The following is a 23,039-nucleotide window of genomic DNA, read 5'->3' as shown; positions in this document are numbered from 1 at the left end:
TGCAATGGCTTGTAATTATTTAAATGTAAACATAGAAAATGCAGAAAATAAAACAAATCAAGAACAAAATTTTGTCTGATTTGAAAGGTTTCAAAAGAACCAATTTACCCTCTAACCTAAAATTCCTCTGATGTAATGATTTGATTTTATTGATGTATGCAATATCTAACAGGTACATCTACCAATTTATTAATGTAATCGTTTATGTATGTCAACAAAGTACATTTATCCCATTTCCACAACAGGGAAAAAGGTAAGTTGAATATTTAAATTATGTGCTAAAACACTAATTAATTGTATTTAGTATTCTAAACTTAAAAATACCAAGTGTGAGCAGGTCACACAGTTGTTTATATGTAGTAGGTACTTCAAATTTCATATATATATATATATATATATATGTATATACATATATGTGTGTGTATGTGTATATGTATATGTATGTATGTGTATATATATGGTGTATATATGTATATATATGTGTGTGTATATATATATGTATATATATATGTGGTGTATGTTCACTGTTAGTTGTTAGTGTATGCATGTGTGCATCTGTGTATGCAGGCAGATTTCTTGATGTAGTTCAGCCTGACCATGGTGGTTTCTGGGTATCCAACACAGGTCATGTGGCTTTTACCCACTGAACAAACCTACCAGCCCAAGATATTTATTTGCATTTGAAACACTAGCATCAATTTGGAAATTTCTATTGCCATGCCATCTGTGTGTCTGGAGTCCATTTTTTACTTCCTAGGGAGAGCAGGAAGGGATGCCCTGGAAATGCCTGCTGCAAACATACCTGCCATGCAGTGGTCTTACCTGAATGACACTGTCCCCAGGACTCATGTCTGTGTAAACATAGACATCATAGGAGATTTCAGGGAAGGTTGGCGTGTTATCATTTGCATCCATCACTCGGATATTGACCATGACTGGCTCACTTTCTTGCACGCCATCAAACGCTGTTATCTGCGGAGAAACAGAACGCAGTAGAGAGGCTGATACAAGAGCTAAGAATCTACTCTGACAAGTGAACACATTTTTAATGTGATTTAAAAGTACACTAAGCTATGTTGTCAACAAAACAAACCAGTGAGACGTGAATTACAAATATCTGAAATGTTTTAATGTGGTAAGGAAACAATTGCTGAGGAGCCCCCATATAGTTACAATAGCTTTTAAATGATGAGGTCTGAGAAGTTTTTTGAAGCTTCTATGGACCAATGACATTGCTGTCATTTAGAAGTCAGCTACATTTTGGTTCTTGTTGGTGCTGTTTTTGAGACAGGATTCATGTAGTCCCAGCAGATCTCAAACTAATATAGATGATGACTCTGAATTTTATCTTCTCATACTCCTGCTTCCACCTGTAACAAGGGGCTGGGATTATAAGCATGCACTACCATATTTGCTTTATGCAGTGATGGAAACGAAACCTAAGACCTCATGCACACTGAGGAAGTACTCCATCAACTGAGCTATATCCCTCGTCCCAGTTACTATCCAATGCCTAATGTATAACTGAAGAATTTTTCTTCATGATTATAAAATTTGCATATAAGACACCTTTTCTGAATCGACATTCTTAGATTGGTGAAGAAACTGAAGACCCTAGATATGAGATGTAAGATTTATTCTATTAACGTGTCAAATGGTGACATAAGTGATTCATCAAAATCAGTTAATTTTCATTGAAAATTAAGAAGTACTTAACAGGCTTCAGTACTGCAGCCCTCTGTAGGCTATCTTACCTGAACAACTTCTACAGTCTACTATATATATATATTGCAATGGTCACATGAAGCATTTTAGAAGCTTCACTCCCTGCTCTGTGGGCTCTTTGAGAATAAACTCCTAAGAAAGCCCCGTAACTTATGCGTTTGTGTGATCTACTTTTCTCCTTTCCTTCATTTGGGAATTGGGATACAATTGAACTTGGTACTATCTCTATGATGCCAAGGATTATGTGTAAATGTTTGGTGCATTTATATTCTCCCATGATATACAGTGACAAACCACAATGCTAATGATCTTCCTTTTTCCTTCAATGAGTCAAAGCCAAGGTCTTTGTCTCAATATTACTGACATGCTGGTGTGGACACTCTTTGGGGCTCCTGGGTGCGCTGGGGAATGCCAACAACATTCATTATTTCCACCAGTGTCTGTCAGCAGCACCCTCTACAGCACCAGGGGTTCTCTGATGGGAGGACCAGTGCAGTGAGATTGTAAAGTCATCCATACCTCGAAAGTTAAAAATAATGTTTTATTTCGTGGGCTTCAGTTTATATCATTCACTCCTACAGGGTAAAGATTTGGGGAAAATATTTTTCTCCATGGAGTAAATATTAATATAGTTTATAAATATGAATTAATATATAATTTATAAAGAGTAAAAGAGAAGATGACTATAATGACGTTTTCTCTTCTTCCTGGCATGGCATGTCTTAACCCTCACCTTGTCCACTTTAATGTCAGATTCAGCTATGTTGTATATCACTAATATACACATAAATTAAATATTTTACCAGAAAGGTGTAGGTTTGCTGTTCCTCCCTGTCCACAGGTTGAAGCAGGGTGAGGTAGCGGGTGATACCAGTGGGTGTCACAGTGAAGACCGAGGTGTAATCATTCAGGAAGAGGTGGAGCTCTGGATCTTTTGTCTTTGAAAGAAAAAAATACATTACTCAAAAAGGATTAATGTATAATGAATTTTTGGCTTATTGTCTGAAACTTAAGTTTTGAAATTTATTATAAATACTTGTCACTATATGAAAATCCCTTAAAGGAAGAGATATTCAAGTAGCATTTAAATACAAGCAATGAAAGCCACATATGTTAGCACAATTAAGGTGTAAATGGAGAGACAACAGGAGGAAAGACTAGGAAACAAGCTAATTGAATGTACTTCTGCTGGTCATTTAATAACAAATTTTCTATTCTTTATTGGATCCAAGATGTAAGAAATAATATGAAGAAAGGAAAATTGGAACCTCGAATCTCAGCTATAAAATCTTACAGTCACTTCATTTGTAGTAATAAACTGAACATATGCACAGTACTGTATTCCTCTCACTTTTAATGTAAAACAGGAATAAAATTTGTGATGAATTATTCATTACCCATAAATATTAGGTCTGCTTTTTTTTTCCTGGTCTCCTTTTAATACTGTAAAGTTCTTCAAAGAAAAACACAATATTCTAATTAAAAGATTTCAGATGATTTTCTAGAAAATATATATAAACTTAACACACACGTTCCTGTCAAAGAGCCAAGGGAAGTTACACTATGGGGGACAATGTGTTTTTAAAACTCAAAACTAAGATAATAAACATAGCATTGAAAACCCTTCACAGTTTTGGTCGTCCCCTCTCAATGGTCAGACCTTATTCACGGATAGTTGGAGAAGAGGTTTGGCATGAGGTAAGGACCATGTGTTGCTGCTCAGCCCAGTGAACTGGAGGCAGCTGGGGAGAATCAAAGGAGTCCTGGAGAGTCCACTGCTCTGCCCACTTAAGGAATATGGGAGACAAAGTGTCTACAGAATGTCACTCCCTTTGAAATACTGTCAGTACAATGTGAAATGTGTCTTGAGAACACTTTTCTAGGTTGAAAAGGTTAAGACCTTGCATTTTAAATTTTGTATGGAGAAAGAGAAAATAACTGTTATCTAAAAGTGGGCACACTTTGAATAGCAACACACTTTCTTCAGTAGAATTTTCGCCAGTGTAGTGATTTATTTGTATCTCTAGTATCTTTGAAATGAATGCTATTCATTTGATACTGCACCACTGGGCATGTTCTGGTCTATCTGTGTTCACTTCTGTGCCCATGTTTTGGGGTTCAGATTGGTTCCCTCCCTCCCTCCTTCCCTCCCTCCCTCCCTTCCTCTTTCTTTCCTCTCCCTCTCTCTCAAAGAATTATTTGTATATATGTAGCTGTCTTCAGACACACCAGAAGAGGGCATCAGGTCCCATTACAGATGATCTTGAGCCACCATGTGGTTGCTGGGCATTGAACTCAGGACCTCTGGAAGAACAGCCAGTGCTCTTAACTGCTGAGCCATCTCTCCAGCCTCCTCGGGTTGTTTTTCTATTTTCAGTTCAGAACAATAAAGGAGCAGTGCTATGGAGATTGACCTTCTGTGCCTGTTTCTCAGTTGCCCTCTTACTAATATAGAATTTCCTGAATACTTATGTTTATTACAACACAAGTCTTTTATATCTCTATAAAAGTTGTGTAAATACTATTTTTAAATACCTTTAGAAATAAACAGGACGGATTTGAAAATACTGAGAAAATTGTCTCTTACGCATTAACTTTTTATGTTGATTTTAAGGTGAATGCTGAATTATATAATAAGTTATATTTTTGATATCTTGAATAAAAACATCATAGGATTTCAGTGACAGATTTCTGTGTATGTGCGTCAACAGAAACAGCATTAGTGCTTTAGGAATTTTACACAAGCTTCATCTTTCTTAACCAGCAACATTTTAAATATGCCAAGAAATAATTTCTACTTTAAATCAAATACTCCCTTGCTCACAAAATTCAGATAATCCTTTCATAATCTGCACTATGATGTCACAGTTTTGATTTTGTAAGTATAATTGCATTTTCCTATAATATTTTTATGTTTGCTTATGTTCCTTGGACCCCATAAGAGTCTAGACTCTTACCTCACAAAGTAAGATGTGAGGACATGTTTTCCCACCTAACCAGGAGATTTTAGGCATAGACATAAGATACTCTAACCTTATTTTCCCAAAAGGCTAGTAGAGAGCATGTAGCAGTCATGACTCTAAAATGAACTTCAGTTTGTTAAATATAGAGAATTTATTAATGAATAATATCTTCTACTATCACACAAAATACAATTTATTTTACCCCAAAATACCCTTGCAGGATACATAAAAAAATGATTTATTGCTTTGTAAACTGTTTGGTATAGGGTAAAATAAACTCCAATTCACTCACAAAACAGAAAAAAAATCAATATAAAAGCAAATGTATATACAAAAATGGTAAGTAAGTATTTGAATGTAAAATAAAATGTCAAATAAACCTTCATTGTATAGACCTATGTTCACAAGATTTGAAAACAGACATCTAAATGAATAACAACATTATCACAGGCATGCAAGGTGATATGCATGTTTGCATATATGCACATAAAACATATCTGTATATGTGCCCATATACATGTATGCATATTCATGTGCATATATGCACATGACAAAGAATGACACAAGATGATAAAATCAAATCTAATTTTGTCAATTTTAATAAATGTGCAGTAGAGTCCTAATGTACTTCAACCAATACTACTCCATCTCTAATTTAGGACCTTTTAACAAAGAAATGCCATGGTGAGTTTCCAATGTCTGAGACTAAGAACCACTAATATTTAAATAACATTTAACAGATTACTTGTTGACTGAATTATCACTTATATTAGTAAGTGATAATAAAGTTGTGTTGGGAAAGAGAAAGAACTAGACATGAGCCACAGCAACTGGTAACCACAAAAGCAACAACCAGGTACCTACAGGAACTCCACCAGGTGGCACCTATATGTAAATTAAACATGAAATTAACAAGGTAAAGCACAAAGGTCAACATGCCCAACAACTGCATGTAAATACACAATAGTAAAGCAGAGACATGAACTAACAATATTGTCCATAAGATATATACATAATCATTTTAACATATCTATGATAGAATTATATTTTATAAGTATCTATTATAAAAGTACAAGACACCTTAAAATATATTGACTAAACATCTTAAAACATCAAAACTCATATATTGAATGTTTGGCAATTCACTATGCTTAAACAAGCTAATGAATAATATCTGTTGATTTTCACCATACAGAGAAATCTAACGCCTGTCTTTTCCCTGGCTCTGCTCCTTGAAGCATGGTGGTCCCAGTCTGTTTGCTGTAAACTGCATGCATTTCACGATGTTCTTACAGAAAGAGCCGTTTTAAAACTATACTGGCTAGAGTACTGTTAAACTATATAAGTAAGCATTTTGTGTATGTGCTTGTGCTCTTAGCCTTGACTATTTCTGAAACAGCCCAAAGGAATCTACTCTTACATTGAGCTCTGGCTTCTTTTGCTTGAGGCCAATCTCTGTTTATATTGGTAACATCTGCTCGAGGTCATTCATTTCTGTAGGTCTTATTAGACCCCGCCCTGCGCTGGCTATTCTCATTAACACTAGCCACTCTCAGAGCAATATTTCACTGGGTGGTAAAGACTTTGGTGGTAATTTGAAATAGTGCGCGCGTGCGCGCACACACACACACAATCTATAGAATATATATATTTAGTATAGATATTTAGAAACTGCTAGCAAAACTAATTTCTTGTTAAAAAAGATATTTGGACTGCATGAACAAAAATGGAGAAAGCCTGAGGGAAACAAGGTCCAGTGACTGGACTAAATTGGGATCCAGCTCAAGGGGAGGCTCCGAGGCCTGACGCTATTTTCATGCTATGGTGTGCTTACAGACAGGAGCCTAGCATGACTGCCCTCCAGGTGGCCCAATAAGCAGATGAAAGAGTCAGATGCAAATGCTTATACCCAACCAAATGGACAGAAGCCAGAGACCCCTGTGGTTGAATTAGGAAAAAGCTGGAAGAAGCTGAAGAGGAGGGTGACCCTGTAGAACGACCAGCAGTCTCAACCAGCCTGGCCCCTCAAGAGCTCTCATATACCGAGCCATCAACCAGGCAACATACACCAGCTGATATGAGTCCCTGACACATATAAAGCAGAGGAATACCTGGTCTGGCCTCAGTGAGAGAAGTTGTACCTAACCCTGGAGAGACTTGAGGGCTCAGGGACTGGGGAGGTCTGGGGAGGTCTGGTGGGGTGGGGTATTGGGGAAATCATCTTGGAGATGAGGGCGTGGCAGGGAGGGGAAGGAGGTATGGGATGAGGAACAGAGGGCAGACTGGGAGGGGGATAATGACTGGATTGTAAAAAAAAGAATAAAGAATATAAAAATAAAAAAGATATTTAGAAGAAAAGAATCAAGTGATTCAGGAAGACAAATACTTATTTTACTTATGTGTGTGTGTGTGTGTGTGTGTGAGAGAGAGAGAGAGAGAGAGAGAGAGAGAGAGTGAGAGAGAGAAGAAACCAAAAAGACCAAAAATCTAGTATCAGAGAGTATCAGAAAGACAAGTATAAAGACAAACAGCAGAAGAGAACACTTAGCAGGAAGAAGTGTATGGAGGGAGGTCGGGCCCAGGAGTTGTCAGTCCCCAGGGAACCTGGGTGTGCTTTCTTGTGACCTCAGTGACACACCTCTGGTGCAATGAAAAATTTTAAGGACATTCTAGAGCAGTGCTGTCCATTTAGCCAAAACTGTGGTATATATATTTATCAATTAAAAGTTTTAGAAATTCAAGTAGGGTGTTGAGGTCCAGGCCTGTCACCCAGGGCTTGTGAGGTAGAAACAGAAGAATGGAGAGCCCAAAGTGGATTAGGGAATCAGGACAGCTCTGGGGCCTGACTCCACCGGCAGCATGCTGTCTCTGTTAGTATTATATTAGACTTTTGGCTACCAAGGTGTCACATTCATTTCTGCTATAAAATATGATGTCCTTGCTCTGCCTCCCCCACCCCATAAGTTCCCAGAGGACTCGGGGTTGACTGGCATAGATTTTCTGTCCAGTCTTCATAGCAAATCTCTGTGGCCAATGGAATAAATCACTCTCATTTTGCCGAGCTGGACTGTTTTCCACTCATAACAACAGGGTCAATACTAGAAGACTAGAAGTCATTCATATGTGACCTACAGGGACAGAAACCTCAACAGCCACTAGCTGAAGAAGTATGCATGGATCTATGACCCCCAAAGTGTCTACTTTAGTAGCATGCCACTACAATGAAGGAAAATCCCAAGATGGCATAGGGGAATGCTTTCAGGAATAGTTTTGTTTTTAAATGATTAATTCCTGTTTTGTTTGTTTGTTTTTACTTTTTTGTTGTTTTTATTCATTTGTGTCTGTATGCATCTACATGTCATATATGTGTGTATGTGTGGCATGTGTGAGTGGTGTATGTATGTGGAGTGTGTATGTGAGTGATGTATATATGTAGTATGGAAATCCACTTGCTTCTGTGTATGTGGGGTATACATGAACACATGCCTGTGTATGGGCATGCAGTCACACACAGAGGACAGAGGTCAAAATCTGGTACGTCTGCTATACCTTATAGCTGGTCTGGAGCTACTCACTGACCAGACTTTCTTAATGTGGGTCCTCAGAATCTGATCACAATCTCCAGGAAGCATCTCTCCCTCCTTAGTCCTGCTTACATGAATTCATATTCACTTTGCGATGCCATTATTTTCCCCTATCACATGTCAAAACAGTTATTAATTTATATTAACACAAAAGATCACCTTGGTGATTTGGTAAGCACCATGTGAACAATTCATTGGCTTTCATGGGCAGAGCAGCTATACTGAAGAACAGCTATTAAACTAAACACCCTTAAAAAAATACCTCTGATGTGGAATTAAACTATAGCACTAAGACTGGCTATGGTGACTTTTTTTTTGTTTGTTTGTTTCTTTACTTTGTACTTTGTGTAGCTATTATTTTGTACTACTTAGGATAAACTCATAAGATAATCTCACCAAATAACTGCTAAGATAGTCATGGAACTTACGTCTTCTATGTCTTTGTCCAGAGCTACAATTCTCAGAGGAGTGGTTAAGTTTAGGCTCTCGGAAATGGTGGCTCCCACTGGGGCGGATTCCAGGATGTATCCTTGATAGCTGGGCATTGTGAAGTATGGACTCTGATTGTTTTCGTCTAGTATTTCGATGTGCAGACTAGCAAAGGCAGGAAGTGGGTGGCCATTGTCCTGCTCAGCCTGAAAAAAAGAAAGAAAAATTAGCTATGATGTCTTCTGGAGTGACACGTTACATGGCATAGGCATGGTCTTTCTTTACCCTTGTGTCCTTACAGAAGTAGAGAGCCTTTATAGCTTAATCTCCTTTCTTCAAATCTAGTGTTCATTTCAGAAAAATAACTATAATAAATGATTGCAACATTATGTGCAGAAAAGAGATGAGTATATTGATACATGATTAGAAATACAGAAGGTGAATACAATTGGGTTGAGTCTATACATCTTTTTGTCTTTTTAACGTCTTCTTACTCCAAACTGGAGCCCAACTGTGAATATGTGTATACCCAAGGTCATATATAAACATCCTAATCTAAAAGTAGTAATGTGTATGGCTATGGGAACTAAGGCCTTGATAAAGGTACAGTATCAGTGAGATTTTTGTCCTTAATAAAGAGGACACAAGTGGCTATGAGGAGGCTGGTCTGTCATCTCAGCACTGCTAGATAGACTCAGGAGGATAAGAGTTCTATGACAGCCTCAGCTGCACAGGACGAATCATCTCCAAGCCCACAGAAACTTTCCAAAGCTCTAGAAGAAAACTGGGCTTCTGCCAGCTCATAAGAGCACAGCATAGAAGTGCCAAATAGGAGGGGATGCACCCTTGCCAGGATGAACCTGCGAGAGCCTCCTCAGACACAAGAGGCCAGAACTGTGAGAGAGGCATGTCATTGGCAAGTCACTGGTACTATGCATTTTGTCCTGGCACAGACCCAAGTCATTGTTTTTGCATAAATTAATAGATTAAAGCCGCATTTATAATTCAGAAAGGGGCCTGGAAAAATACCATAGCTACAAGTGAAAGAAAATCTCACCATAATTTTTAACAGTTAAGTCATCTCTAATGTAATTTATCAGAAATACATTACCCCAATATATTTGAATAAAGCTGTACCAACTACTAATGTATATGCTTAGTTTTCCATTTATTTTTTTCTTGGCTCTTTCTGCTTCATGTCTGAAGGACTTAGAGTGGTAAGGAAGAAGGGAACACCCTCTGAGCCTGTAGGCCATTAGAATCCATCTCAGCAGTCAATGGGGTCACCCGTCTTAGTCATTGCTCTCATATCCCAAACCTAGGCTTCTAAAATATTCACTTTGCTCTTCTCATTTAACATTCCATCATCAAATACGAGTGTGAACAATACTCCCCACCGACATTACATCGAGTTGATAACTTTGCACCAAGAAAATTCCCAGGATTTATTACTATATGCAACTATTGCTCACATTTAAGATGAATGTCCTAATTACCAATTTTAAAGCATGATATTAGTATATGGACAGCAAACTTCTATATAACACCTTGAGAAACCTCCATGCACATTTTAAAATATCTTGTCATCCTTAATTTGATGTTAGAATCTCTTTTGTGCTGTTATTTTATGCTTTTACATCATCACCTAACCATAGAATGCAAAACAGTCCTTGGTGTAAGGTGTCCTGAGCGCCACTCCGCAATGAAGGTGACTCCAGAGTCAACCTGTAGCTTCTTTACATATATGTGGGTGGCCGTGACATCAACAGGTCAGGGGTCACTGTACTCTCAGGGATTGGGATTAATTTGTGCTGAGACATGGGCATTCTAATGGCGTCTATGATGTCTTATGGAGACCACAGACAAGGAAAGCAGATGCAGTGCCCCACCAGGAAACAGAACCTCACTACAGAAACAAACACTGCAGACATGGAGTTCCCCCCTGACTTCACAGCCTGCTGAAGGCAGGACTGCTCTGTGCCAGGCCTGTGGACCCTGAGCAGTTTGCACACATAAGTTGCGAACAGGATTTCATTCTCTCTGCTTGACTCTTTTTGTTCTTAAAACTGCTAAGTGCTGTCCAGAGATATCAAAAATGGTATGGCAATGTGCAAATTGTATAATCTATTTCCTCTCACCCAACAAATACATACATATTTTTATGTGCGTGGCAGGGGTGGGGGTGGTGGCGCAGGGATGAGGGAAGCAGCACAATTGGATAGTAATGCAAGAAGCTTGTATTCTATATTGTGATTGTGTCATTAGTTTTTACTACCAGCTGCGAACCCTGGAAAACATGTATTATTTGCTCCATGAAAACAAAGTGATTCGGTGGGAGGAAAAGGAAACTCAAATTAGATTTTCAGAACACCTGAATTCCTACTTTCCCAATAGCTTTGAAAAGCATGAACATTTTAGCAGTCATTATATAGATAGTGATTTGTTGTGAGAATGACTAATGCTTTTGGATACTATTGCACCTTCAGTTCTGTTGGAAGCAGAGCAAATCCATGTCTAGTGATCTGTGTCCAAGCCCACATTTTTATTCTTTTGCTGTTTGCTGCTCTAGATATAAAACTAGATATACTTCTGCACTGGGGAAAACTAAGAATGTTAATTCATGTTCAGTGCCTCGTGGTATTTAAGATGCAGTCAGATTGAGCTGAGAGAGACCACACAAGGAAATTTACTGGGAGTTCTCTAAGATCAATAATGAAAGAAAGATGGATGGGATACATTGGTCCAGAAAGGAATAGGAAGGCAAACACTTCCTATTGAGTTAGACTTAAAGGGTAGCATTGAAAGGCAACAATGTTACACTTTGTTCTTCATTGGATCCAGGTGTTTTGAGGACACTGACTTCTGCTATTCAGCAGCAATCAGAAATGGTGAGAGGTTTAAGAAAGAGACCAAGTGAATTTAAAGCCATTTACTCTCATAAAATAATGCTATTAACATTGGCAAGTGTATGGATTAAAGTAGAAAAGTATATTTGGAAGCCAGATTTGGGGTGTTGGGGGGACAGCTCAGTGAGTAAAGTGCTTGCTGTGCCAGTGTGAGGAACAGGCATGAGTCCCAGCATCCACCTAAAAAGCCAGGCACAGTGGGGTATGTCTCAAGTCTCAGCACGGGGAAAGGGGAAACAGGAGGATGTCCAGAGCTCACTGCTCTGCTAGCACTGCAGAATCAGGAAGCTCGAGGTTCAGTGAAGGACCTTGGTTCAAAATGTATGATGAAGATTGAAGAAGACACTACATGCCAGGCGTGGTAGTAGCATATGCCTTTAATCCCAGAGCTTGGGAGGCAGAGGCAGGCGGATTTCTGAGTCCGAGGCCAGCCTAGTCTACAGAGTGAGTTCCAGGACAGCCAGGGCTACACAGAGAAACCCTGTCTCAAGAAAACAACAACAACAAAAAACAAACAATAACAAAAAAGAAGACACTACATAATAATCTCTGCCTTCAATATGCACACACAAATACACATACACAGATCACCCACATACATATGTATACACAGACAAATGAGCATGCATACGCAACACACAAATTAAAGACCTATGTTTGTTTGTAAAATTTTGGTAATAAGCATCAGTCTTAGAGAAAAGGGGTGAAGCAAAACTAAAGATGAAAATGCCTATGGGTTAGCCTCACACTATTTAGATATTTCAAGGACAAAATGCTGAAAGCATTCCAGTTGTCAAATTATGATAAGGAAATAGTTATAAGTTCTGGGCTCCTTGCATCCAAGAACTAGAAACACAGAATAACTTTTATTCTTCCTTTCTGAGCCCTCTTACTTTTGGCCTAGGCTGGCTGTGAACTCTGGGAAATCCTTCTGCCTCAGCCACTAAGTCACTGGGTCCTCAGGCTTGTGGTGCCACAAATAGTTTTCAAAGTCTTTGCATGCTAGCTACTGGTGGGTGATTTAATAAGTGGGTATGCTAAATGTTAAGAGGGTAATATAAAAAAGCATTTAAATATGTTCCATAGAAAGGAAAATAGATCTCTTCCTAGGATGCTAAGGGGTTTTATTTTTCTTTTATATTCATTTGGTTGTGTGCCCAACAAAATTTTTTCTTACAATAACTTTTCTGTTTCATTTTTATGTATGAACAATTAAATGACGCACTAACCAGAAAGGGACTATATTTATAGCATCTACAAAAAAAATGATGAAGTGATAACTCTTCCAATAAAAATATATTTTTTTACATTTCTAAACTAATGTTTTGTTCTTTTATTAAAAACAGGAAATAGATTTTTAAATAATATATCGTGATTCTGGTTTCCCTTCCCTCTATGCCTACTTGTTCCTCCCCACACCCCTGATTTCTGGGTCTACCTTTCTTTCTGTCTCTCATTGGAAAACAAAGAGCTTCTATGGAATAATAATAAAATATAGTAAGATTGAAAAAAGAAAAAAAAACAACAACAACCAAACAGAAAGAAAAGAACCCAAGAAAAAATAAAAAATAGGTAAGACACAGAAGCCCAATTGCTTATATGTTCAATTCAGGAATTCCATAAAAAAATCATAAAATTGGAATCCATTATGAATGTACAAAAGACCTATAGGGAGGAAGGGAGGGAGGGAGGGAGGGAGAGAGAGAGAGAGAGAGAGAGAGAGAGAGAGAGAGAGAGAGAGAGAGAGAGAGAAAGCAAACAGCAGATCTGACATGATATCATGAATTAAGGAACCTCCAAAGATGTTATTGGGTTTGTTTTCTATCAAACATCTGCTGACATATAGTCTACTCTTAAAGACATATAGTCTTTCCCCAGTAAGACTCCCTTGGCCAAAACTCAACTTTTATTTGCAAGTGATCACCAATTGCATCTTTCTTCTGGATTAGGGAATGGGACATGAGTCCACCTCTCCTTTCACCCCTAGCATGCCCTCTGCTGCAGACACATGCAGACCCTCTGTATGCTGCCTCAGTCATAGTGAGCTCACATGTGCTTTCACTGTGCTGTTTGGAAGGCTCTGTTCCCTGATGTTCTCCATCCCCTCTGACTCTTACACTCTTTCTGCTACCTCCTCCTCCTCCATGAGTTCCCTGAGCTCTGAGGGGAGGGGATGATAAGGAGGGTTGAGGATCTTCATTTGGTGACAAGAGATGCCCACTTAGGTAGGGCTCTGCCTCCTCTGATATTTGTAGGTTTCATTTAGATTGCCTTCATATATGTATAAACATTATGAAGCTTCTACTGTATTAGAGTTCCATACTGTTCCTTAAATGGCCTCTTCCTGCTTCCTTCCTCATCCCCCTCCTTAGTTGACTGTCCTGTTCCAGTGACTGTCCTTCATCCACTCACAACTACATATATGCAACTATTGCTCACATTTAAGATGAATGTCCTAATTACTGATTTTAAAGCACGATATTCGTACATTTGAGAAACCTCCATGCACATTTAAAAATATCTTGTCATCCCTACTTTGATGTTAGATTCTCTTTTGTACTGTTATTTTATGCTTTTACATCATCACCTAACCATAGAATGCAAAATAGTCCTTGGTGTAAGGTGAGGTTTAAGGTGAGGGGAACTGGACCTCCCTCAGGGGAGAGGTTTTCAAGTAACATCTAGCTCAGATCCTCCAGCAGTTGTGTTGGAAACATATGGTATCTTCATTTATAGGAACTTAACTTTAGACCTCTGGGAAGCAACCAAGGGTAATAACAATAGTCTATATTTTGGGGGGTTGAGGGGCTTTGACACCTACCAAAAATTTGAAAGGTGGTTTGTTATGCCTGGTATTTTACTCAAGTGGATTGTGTGTGTGCATGCAAGCATGTGTGTTTAATATACTGACTTATATGTATTGTATACAATTTTAGGTAAATGAATATTATAATTTTTATGGATTTTTCAGCTATCCCTAATGTTATATTACCCTCTGTCCTCCCTCTCCTTTTGTATTGATATCTCCCTCTCTGCCTGATTTTAAGTGCCTTCACCACTCCTTTCTATATATGTCTCATGCAAATTTATTGTATCCTGGTATTCTCTCTCATTTGAGCAATGTCCTCTATTTCAATCTGGTCTTAAATTTGGACATCTTATTGGGATGGCTTAAAACAAGTCTATGTTTCCCTGGTCAAAGACCATAATAATATTAATAGCTAATTAATGGGCTACTGGTTTCAATTCCTTTAAAATTATCCTGCATTCAAATCTACAGAATATCATCCAGTGTGCTAACACTTAAAGGCCACATCCAGAAGTTTGGAAGTAAAGTTACTAGAAATTGTCTATAACTCATAAAATACGTAATAGATAGCACAAACAAAATACACAGAATTATGTTGTGCACAGTAGAATTGATTTGTCCTCAAGGTCATAAATCCAAGGAACTCTTTTCTCATAGGAATAAATATATTTCCATTTGACAAAGAAAGATATCTTCACCACATAGAATACAGGAAGCATACTCTCAGAAGGTTTTATATTATGACAACATGATAAAATCAACAGACTTCCCAGCTAGGGATTATTTTTAATATAATGAAATACATTTTACTTTTGTTTCAAGTTGCTTATCTGTTTGGAACTTATTTCAATGGAAAAGGAACTCTTCAAAACCCTTACACTCTTCTCAATGATAAAATCATTTCCTTCTGTTTAGACTTTAGAATACAAGGAGGCCAGCGATTTTCAACAATTTGAAGAAGATGGTTGCGCTCACTCCTGTGAGGATGATAGCTTTGGAAAGGGTTTTATCCAACTTGAGGTAGTTCTGAACTTTTTCCTCCCACTACTATGACAGGGGAGCTCTGGAAAGTGGCTGTTCTCATTCCCAAAGTAGTCTCAACTTTTGCAAAACACCACCAAAGTGCCTTTTCTAAACTCATTGACAAACAACCCACTTTGCATTTTATGAATGTCGAAGACCAACGACGTAAAAAATATTGATGTTAAAAATGGACTGGAAGGTGTGCTGCAGAGGTACTATTCCTCTTCTCTGTTCTTGAGGAAAAAAAAAAAACAACAAAGTTTTACGTGGCTGAGAGAGGCTTTCCACTATTCATTTTAATATTTCTATGGAAAATTCAAGAATTGCATGAAAAAAATGCTGCTTTGGTACAATACAGTGGGTGATGGCAAAGTTCATGAGTAAGAAGTGAAGTGTGGGCCTTGGGGTGAGAGGAGAGAGATGGGTGTGGCTGTGAGGGAAGAGGAACTGGAGCAGGGGTAGTTCTTGTATAGACTGGAGTGGAGGTGTCTCATGTGGAAGAACAATGGACAGTAACGTGGTTCTTGTAGAAAAATAGCATGGGGATGAGGTAGTTTATGTGAAGAATCAAAGTGAGGGCTGGGGTAGTGCATGTAGAAAAGCAAGGCAGGGGCTTTTTTGAGCTCATGTAGGATGTAGAGATGGGTCTTGGGTGGTTCCTGTGCAGAATGGAGTCAGGGCTGGTAAAGTTCTTGTGGTGATGTGGTGTGGGGGCTGAGTGACTCACTTAGGGCATGGAATGGGGACTGTGGAAGCTCTTACAGGTATGGAGTGGAGACTGGGAGGGTTCATGTGGACATGGAGTGGGAGGTGGGAAGATTCACGTCAGGCATGGAGTGGGAGATAGGGTAGAATGTGGAGTGGGGGATGGGTGGTTCTTGTGGCTTGAGTGGAGTGGTTGGAGGGCTTCAGCTAGAGCTAAGATGTTGCTTTCATCTAAACATGCCAGGGGACTTAGACTACTTGCTGTTATCTTCAAAGTGACCTATGCAGGTAAAAGGTGCTTACCAAAACTATGTTTCTGTAAAGGGCCTGAATAAACTTCCTCTTGTTCACCTGGAAGTGGCAGGTCAACTTGTGTGAAAGGCAAGTGACTAAGCAGACTCTTGCCTCTGTGTATATTTTGTCAACATCCATTAGGGGAGTCACTGCATTCACCTCCCTCGTGAATGAACAGTGGTGTGAGGTTGACATGCCACACTCCCATTCCTCTTACCAATACGTAAATCAGAAGGAGTCAATTCATTATCCTATTACTTAGAATAATTAGGCATATTCCAGGTCAATGTGAAAATATTAAAATTATTATTGAAGAAGCAAAGACCATGCATGCTTTATGTGGTAGTATACTAAATACAAACATTCAAAATAAGATGATTTTTTTACCACTGTGTCTAAGGGGCCAATGGTCTTCAGAAAGTAGGCTGCTTTTGAAGAAAGGAAGGATTATAGTGTATTCTGAATGGTAGCTCAGACTTAAAATTTCTATGGGAAACAGAGAAAGAAATTCATGTCACCTTAGAGACCTTGGCAGGAGCAGGGTGCTGGGTTTCATCCTTTACCAATTTGATGGTGTGAAGGATGGGTCTTTGTTTCCCAGAGTCCATGTGCTCCTGCCTCTAATGGGAAGGTGTCAGGAGATGGGTCCATGTGAGATATTATTTTATAAGGATTGAGTGTTCACAGATGGAGTTAGTGTTCTTTAAAATGCATCTGATCAGGGCCACAGAGTTGGTTCATTGGTGAAGAGCGCTTCCTTGATTTTGGAGGATTTGTGTTTGGTTCCCACCACAGTACTGTGAAACTCACAACTACCTGAAATTCTAGCATCGTGGGGCTGGCAGCCTCTTTTGGCATCCACGCTTGGTCTAGGAAGTGGCACCATTAGGAGGTGTGACCTTGTGGAAGTGGGTGTGGCCTTGGTGGTGGAAGTGTGTCACTGTGGGCATGGACTTTAAGACCTTCCTCTTAGCTGCCTGGAAGCCAGTCTTCTACTGATCTTCAGACAAAGATGTAGAACTCTCACCTCCTCTGGCACCATGGCTGCCTAGACACTGCCATGCTCCTACCTTGATGATAATGGACTAAACTTCTGAACCTGAAAGCCAGCCCCAATTAAATGTTGTCCTTATAAGAGTTATCTTGCTCATGGTGTTTCTTCACAGCAATGCAAACCCTAACTAAGACAGTATGAATTCTCCCACACAGCTGGCATATATACTGATAATGACTCTTGAGAAAAGGACGCTAAGTGATCCAATTATGCTCTCTTAAATATGTGAAGACACAAGGAGATGTTGTGAATCATTCATAAAACAGCAAAATCGTCAGGGCTCACCTCATGTCACTCAGAATGAGAAGAAGAAAGTTCATGGTCATTGGATTGTGGGAGTTTGGGTTAAATAGTGGTTAGAGCCACTTCCTAGAACATACTTTGTGTATCCGTTGTTTAAATAGAATATAGAAGGATAAGGGCACTAACCATTTGTGGCAACACACACCTGTGATGCCAGAACTTGAGAGGGGGGTAGAAGGATCAGGAGTTTGAGACAAATCTCTTCACCATGTAGTTCGATTATGTAATTGGCTAATAAAAGCCTCTTGATAAATGGAAAGAGAAAGAAGGGAAGAAAGAGTGAGACAAGAGTATGGGGAGGAGGGAAGGGACAAGGAGAATAGATCTAAGATCACATAGCGTCTAGTATTTCCAGAACTCTGAAGGCATGACATTTCTACTCTATGGCACATGACTTGCCTGTAGCTGGGGAAAGGCAGCCAAATGCAATATTTTATTTGTTTGTTTTGCTCTAACATTTTTTTTTAACTGAAGGATCTTGTTTATTCTTCTCCAAAGCAAAGGTTCATGCTCGTCTCTCTCCTCCTGCCCCTCTCTTCTCTCTTCTATATACGTAGACAACCTTACACATTACAGAGGTAAAACATAATAGCTGGTAAGGTAAGGTAAGGTACAATGCTCTTCAAAGATCTAATGAATTCTGACAGTTCATTCACTATCCATAGGAGATTCCCATCTTTGTATATTGAAAAACAATGATGGATGATGGGTGACAGGCTGCTTTCTGTGACCTTGAAGCCTGCAATCCTTCAACATGACAAAGTCTGTGTTAAAAAACCACATGAGGCTGGGCAGGCAGGGCAGATGGTAGAGAGGTTGGGAGGCAACATGCAGAGAGGCATGTCTGTGGTGACTTTAAAGAGACTTGGTTGACAATGTGACAAGTTTCACAGGGCACATGGGAAAGCAGAAAGAGAGAGAGAGAGAGAGAGAGAGAGAGAGAGAGAGAGAGAGAGAGAGCCAGCCTGTATGTGAGATATGAACAGACAACCAGAGCACACCAGGCAGAGAAATAGGCAGATGGACTTATTTAAGCATCAGGGTAGATTATTTGAGGGACTGCATGCATAAGGGCAGAAAACTTATGAGGAGGTGAAAATGTCTGTGTCTTGATGAAACAGCAGTTCACAGAAGAATCAAGTGAAGGCTTAGCTGTTCCAGCGAATGTTGATGGTTTGTGGCACCATTCACTTGGCACAATTATATAGACTTGAAGTAGATTTCCTGGTGAAAGTTCGAAATATCATTGTAATCATCAGTAGGAAAATGCAGTTCTGATTGTCTTGATCCTTTATGTCTGGTAGATTGATCAGCACTCAGAAAGGATATGGAGAACTGAAAACTAACAATCACTGTGTATTTTAAAAGTACTGAATCTAGACTGCACTGGTGATAGGTTGAGGGCCAGGAGTTAAAGTGGCTGTACTCCTAAACACAACCATTTCCACGTCTGTCTCCCTCTGTGTTCAAGGTAAACATTTGACCAGGACTGCTGGCAGGTGAGAACTAAAACATCATTAATTTAAATTTCTGGATCACTCCTTAAGATACTTTCATATTCTTTAGAAGAAAAGTAGCTGTCTGTGACAGTCATAAACAGCTTAAACTATGCATCAACATACACTTGACTTTTACTACAGGTTCTATGTAGATGTTAGGCAGGGACACAATATAAAGTATAGATTAGAAGGGATGGAGAGATGGCTCAGTGGCCAAGGACACTGTTCTTTCAGAGTTCCCTAGTTCAGTTTCCAGAACTGACATCAGCTGGCCTACAAACACTTCTAACTCTAGCTGCATGATGTCTGACACGTTTAGTCTCTGCAGACACCTGAACTCACATGTGCACGCACACACACCCTCCCCACATAATTAAAAGTGATAAAAAAATACAATTTAAGAAGAAATGTATTGCCAACCACCATCTGCAAAGATCAAGAGAAATTAATGAGATACATTTAATATGGAAGAACTTTGCCATGCTAGAGGCAAACAGAGTATGAGGGGCCTTCCTCCATAAGGATACAATTCCTAAGCAATTGTTTAATACTGTGACTTAGACCTCTAGCCTGAAGAAGGAGATAAAGTTCAAGGAGAGGGAGCTGAGAGTAGCCTGATGCAAAGTGGCTGGTAGTGCTTAGGATAGTGCTATATATACAATATATAACATTGTATAATAATACTATATATGTACATATTATACATCATATATAATATACATACATGTATATGAATGTATATGTACTGGCTGGTTTTGTGTCAACTTGACATAAGCTGGAGTTATCACAGAGAAAGGAGCCTCCCTTGAGGAAATGCCTCCATGAGATCCAGCTGTAAGGCGTTTTCTCAATTAGTGGTCAAGGGTGGGGGGGCCCACTGTGGATGGAGCCATCCCTGGTCTGGTAGTCTTGGGTTCTATAAGAAAGCAAGCTGAGTAAGCCATGGGAAATAAGCCAGTAACATCCCTCCATGGCCTCTGCATCAGCTCCTGATTCCTGACCTGCTTGAGTTACAATCGTGACTTCCTTTGGTAATGAACAGCAATCAGGAAGTGTAAGCTGAATAAACCCTTTCCTCCCCAACTTGCTTCTTGGTCATGATGTTTCTGTAGGAATAGAAACTCTGACTAAGACAGAATATATACATACATATATATACATAGAGATGTATTATATCATGCCTGTGGCTCAGAATTAAATTAAGATGCTCCTGCCAGGCACATGAGAAGCCACCAAGTGACAGCAGGAAGGAAGCTCAAGATACCATAATGTAGTGTTAACAGTTTTGCTGTGGCCCTTGCTTAATCAGATTTTAATAAAAGCTTTTAATCAAAAGGATTTAGATGAAGTGCAATTATTCTTTAAGGAGCCAAGAGACAACAATGAATTATTAATAATTTATTCATTTGATCTCTTTTAATAATTCAAGATATTTGCTTTGTACTGTATGCTTTGTGTATAAATACTTCTTTGAGTATGCTATAGTAATGACAGTAAATTTTCTGTGACTTGTTCAAGATTCTCAGCACATGTGCTAAATCCGTGGTCATCTAACATCTGAAATATGTTTTTGTATTTCTGTCTCATAAGAAATGAGTGGTCATTGCTTTCAGGAGGATCATGTGGAAGGATGAGATTGTTCACAATCCAAATTGTGAAGCCATTGAATAGTGGATGCATGTCATGGATAATGATTTGAAGACCAAGGTCCATAAATGGAATCACTCTGGGCAGAGAAAATGACTGATTCCCATCCTCAATGTGTCCCACGTTTTCAACATCCTCATATGAGAGCAGCCAACTAGGGCCTGGAAACCTGGTGTGCAGTGGGGTGTCCCTTTCTTCTTTGTTGCATGTGCTTGGTTGTTTCCCAGGGAGGCTGAAATTCCTAACTACCCAAATTCGTCTTTGAGGCTTCACTTTTATGTTTTTTATTTGTCAGCAGAATAAACCACTGGCAGAAGCAGCAAGAAATAAAGTTGAGAAATCCCTGGTTCATGACACAAACCATCTGTTAGTGTGATGTGTCCCTCTTAAAGGAAAAGATGCCTCTTTGGTCCATGGGCAGATGTGGTCCTAGTTTACTCTTCCCAAACAAATTTGGATCCAATTCAACCACAACAGACAACCTTCTATAGTCAATGAAAAGCAAAACACTCACATAGGAGAAAAAATAAAGAAAATGAAATATGTACTACTCAGGAGAATTGTGTGTGTGACTGTGGCATTTCAAAGAATGCCAGGGTTTGCAGCCACTATTTGTGCCTATTGTTAGTTTTGCAATTGATAATCTTTGCTCGTGGTCACATCGGGCCACCTTTGGGTCATGGCAGTTTGAATCCAGTGATGTCTGTAAAAACTTGCATTGATTGTATAAAGTGTTAGAACATCAACACTTGTCTGTTCACATTTCTAATTGATTTTTTTTCCCTGTAATCGGTGGACTGAGTTACCCTGCCCTCGGATGTCTCAGGACAACTGCTGTGCATGGTAAAGGAAATAGATTTTATGTTTAAAATGAAGCAATCTGGAAGCAATATGTAGACAGCTTTCAAGATTCCCGCAAAGATAAGCATCATGGGGCCCAGAGAGATGGACATAGGAAGGGGATGGATATTGCTTAACTTCTGTGCTGTCCCACAATAGTTACAAATCAATGCCCAATGAGCCCCCTGTATGTGAGTGCTTTGTACAAAGGGAGACAATAGCGTGCCTTTGCTGAGGGGCATTCAAGGGGGCTATAGTCCCTCGGTATATCCAGAAGGTGCTCTGCCTGTCTTTCGTTGACTGCTTGCAGTGAGCTATATTACGCTTCTAATTGTTGTCAAAAACACATCTGCTTCCATTTATTGGGAAAAAAAAATCTCTTGACCCATCAACATTAAGCTCGGGGTAGTCTTCAGAAAAATCTTTGAAGCTCCAGATAATTGAAATACCCTCTTTGGGAAAATTTTTAGGTCTTCTTTTATCTGCTCTCTGTCAGAAAGATAAAAATCTAGAGTGATGGAGACTTACCCACTTCAACACTATTGGTTCTCCAAGGACACAAAGTTACTAAATAAAGATGTTACCTGTTACACATATATTATAATGGGAAGCAAGAAACTATTATGTACTATGAACTAAAATTAAATGTCTTTAGTATAATAGTATTGGAAGTTGGACTTAGGTATATTTAATCCAGATAAGCATCTCTAGGCAACTGCATAGTCTGTGCAGTGAAAAGAGCCTGAGTCTGGATTAAATAAAAGCAAATCTAGTCACTCTTCTGCTCAGTATGAGCTGCATATTTCTATGACACTTACAGACCCTGAACTTCATATCCACATACAGGGGTGTGAATGAGACAGCCAGGGGGTGGCGCCCAGCCAAGGACTAGCTATAAAACCAATATTCCCGGAGCATCTGTTCAGCAAGTCTCCTTTCTTCATTTCCTTTGTATTTAAAATTTTTATTTAATTAGGTAATTTATTTATGTGGCTCTAGGGATTGGAACAAGGGCTTCATGGCTACCTGGTAAATGTTCTACCATTGAGCCAATGCAATATTAATATTTTCAGTTATTTTTTAAAAAGAAGATATCAGTGGGCTTCATATTATACCTAATTATGGGGCATGCATGTATGTGTGTGTGTGTGAAAATACTACGAAATATGTGTAATATTTGTTCAAGGTTTATCTTTTTTTTTTCCGTTTTTTTGAGACAGGGTTTCTCTGTATAGCCCTGGCTGTCCTGGAACTCACT

The 23,039-nt window shown here is 39.1% G+C and overlaps 1 protein-coding gene across 11 annotated transcripts in view; it reads right to left on the bottom strand.

Annotated features, from left to right (window-relative positions):
- Pcdh15 (protocadherin related 15) overlaps nt 1-23,039 on the bottom strand; it is a 1,443,104-nt gene that overhangs the window by 292,114 nt on the left and 1,127,951 nt on the right. For all 11 annotated transcript variants that reach the window (XM_029482520.1, XM_021175219.2, XM_021175220.2 and 8 more), the window contains 3 exons: nt 8,701-8,907; nt 2,529-2,663; nt 823-972 (listed from right to left, as the gene is read on the bottom strand). In XM_029482520.1, coding sequence (XP_029338380.1) covers nt 823-972; nt 2,529-2,663; nt 8,701-8,907 — 492 coding nt within the window. The remainder of the gene's footprint in view (nt 1-822; nt 973-2,528; nt 2,664-8,700; nt 8,908-23,039) is intronic.

The sequence above is a fragment of the Mus caroli genome, chromosome 10 (genome assembly GCF_900094665.2).
Source record: "Mus caroli chromosome 10, CAROLI_EIJ_v1.1, whole genome shotgun sequence".
Classification (NCBI taxonomy): domain Eukaryota; kingdom Metazoa; phylum Chordata; class Mammalia; order Rodentia; family Muridae; genus Mus; species Mus caroli.
The sequence above is the reverse complement of the archived record's forward strand: the minus strand, read 5'-3'. Positions and strand labels throughout refer to the sequence as shown.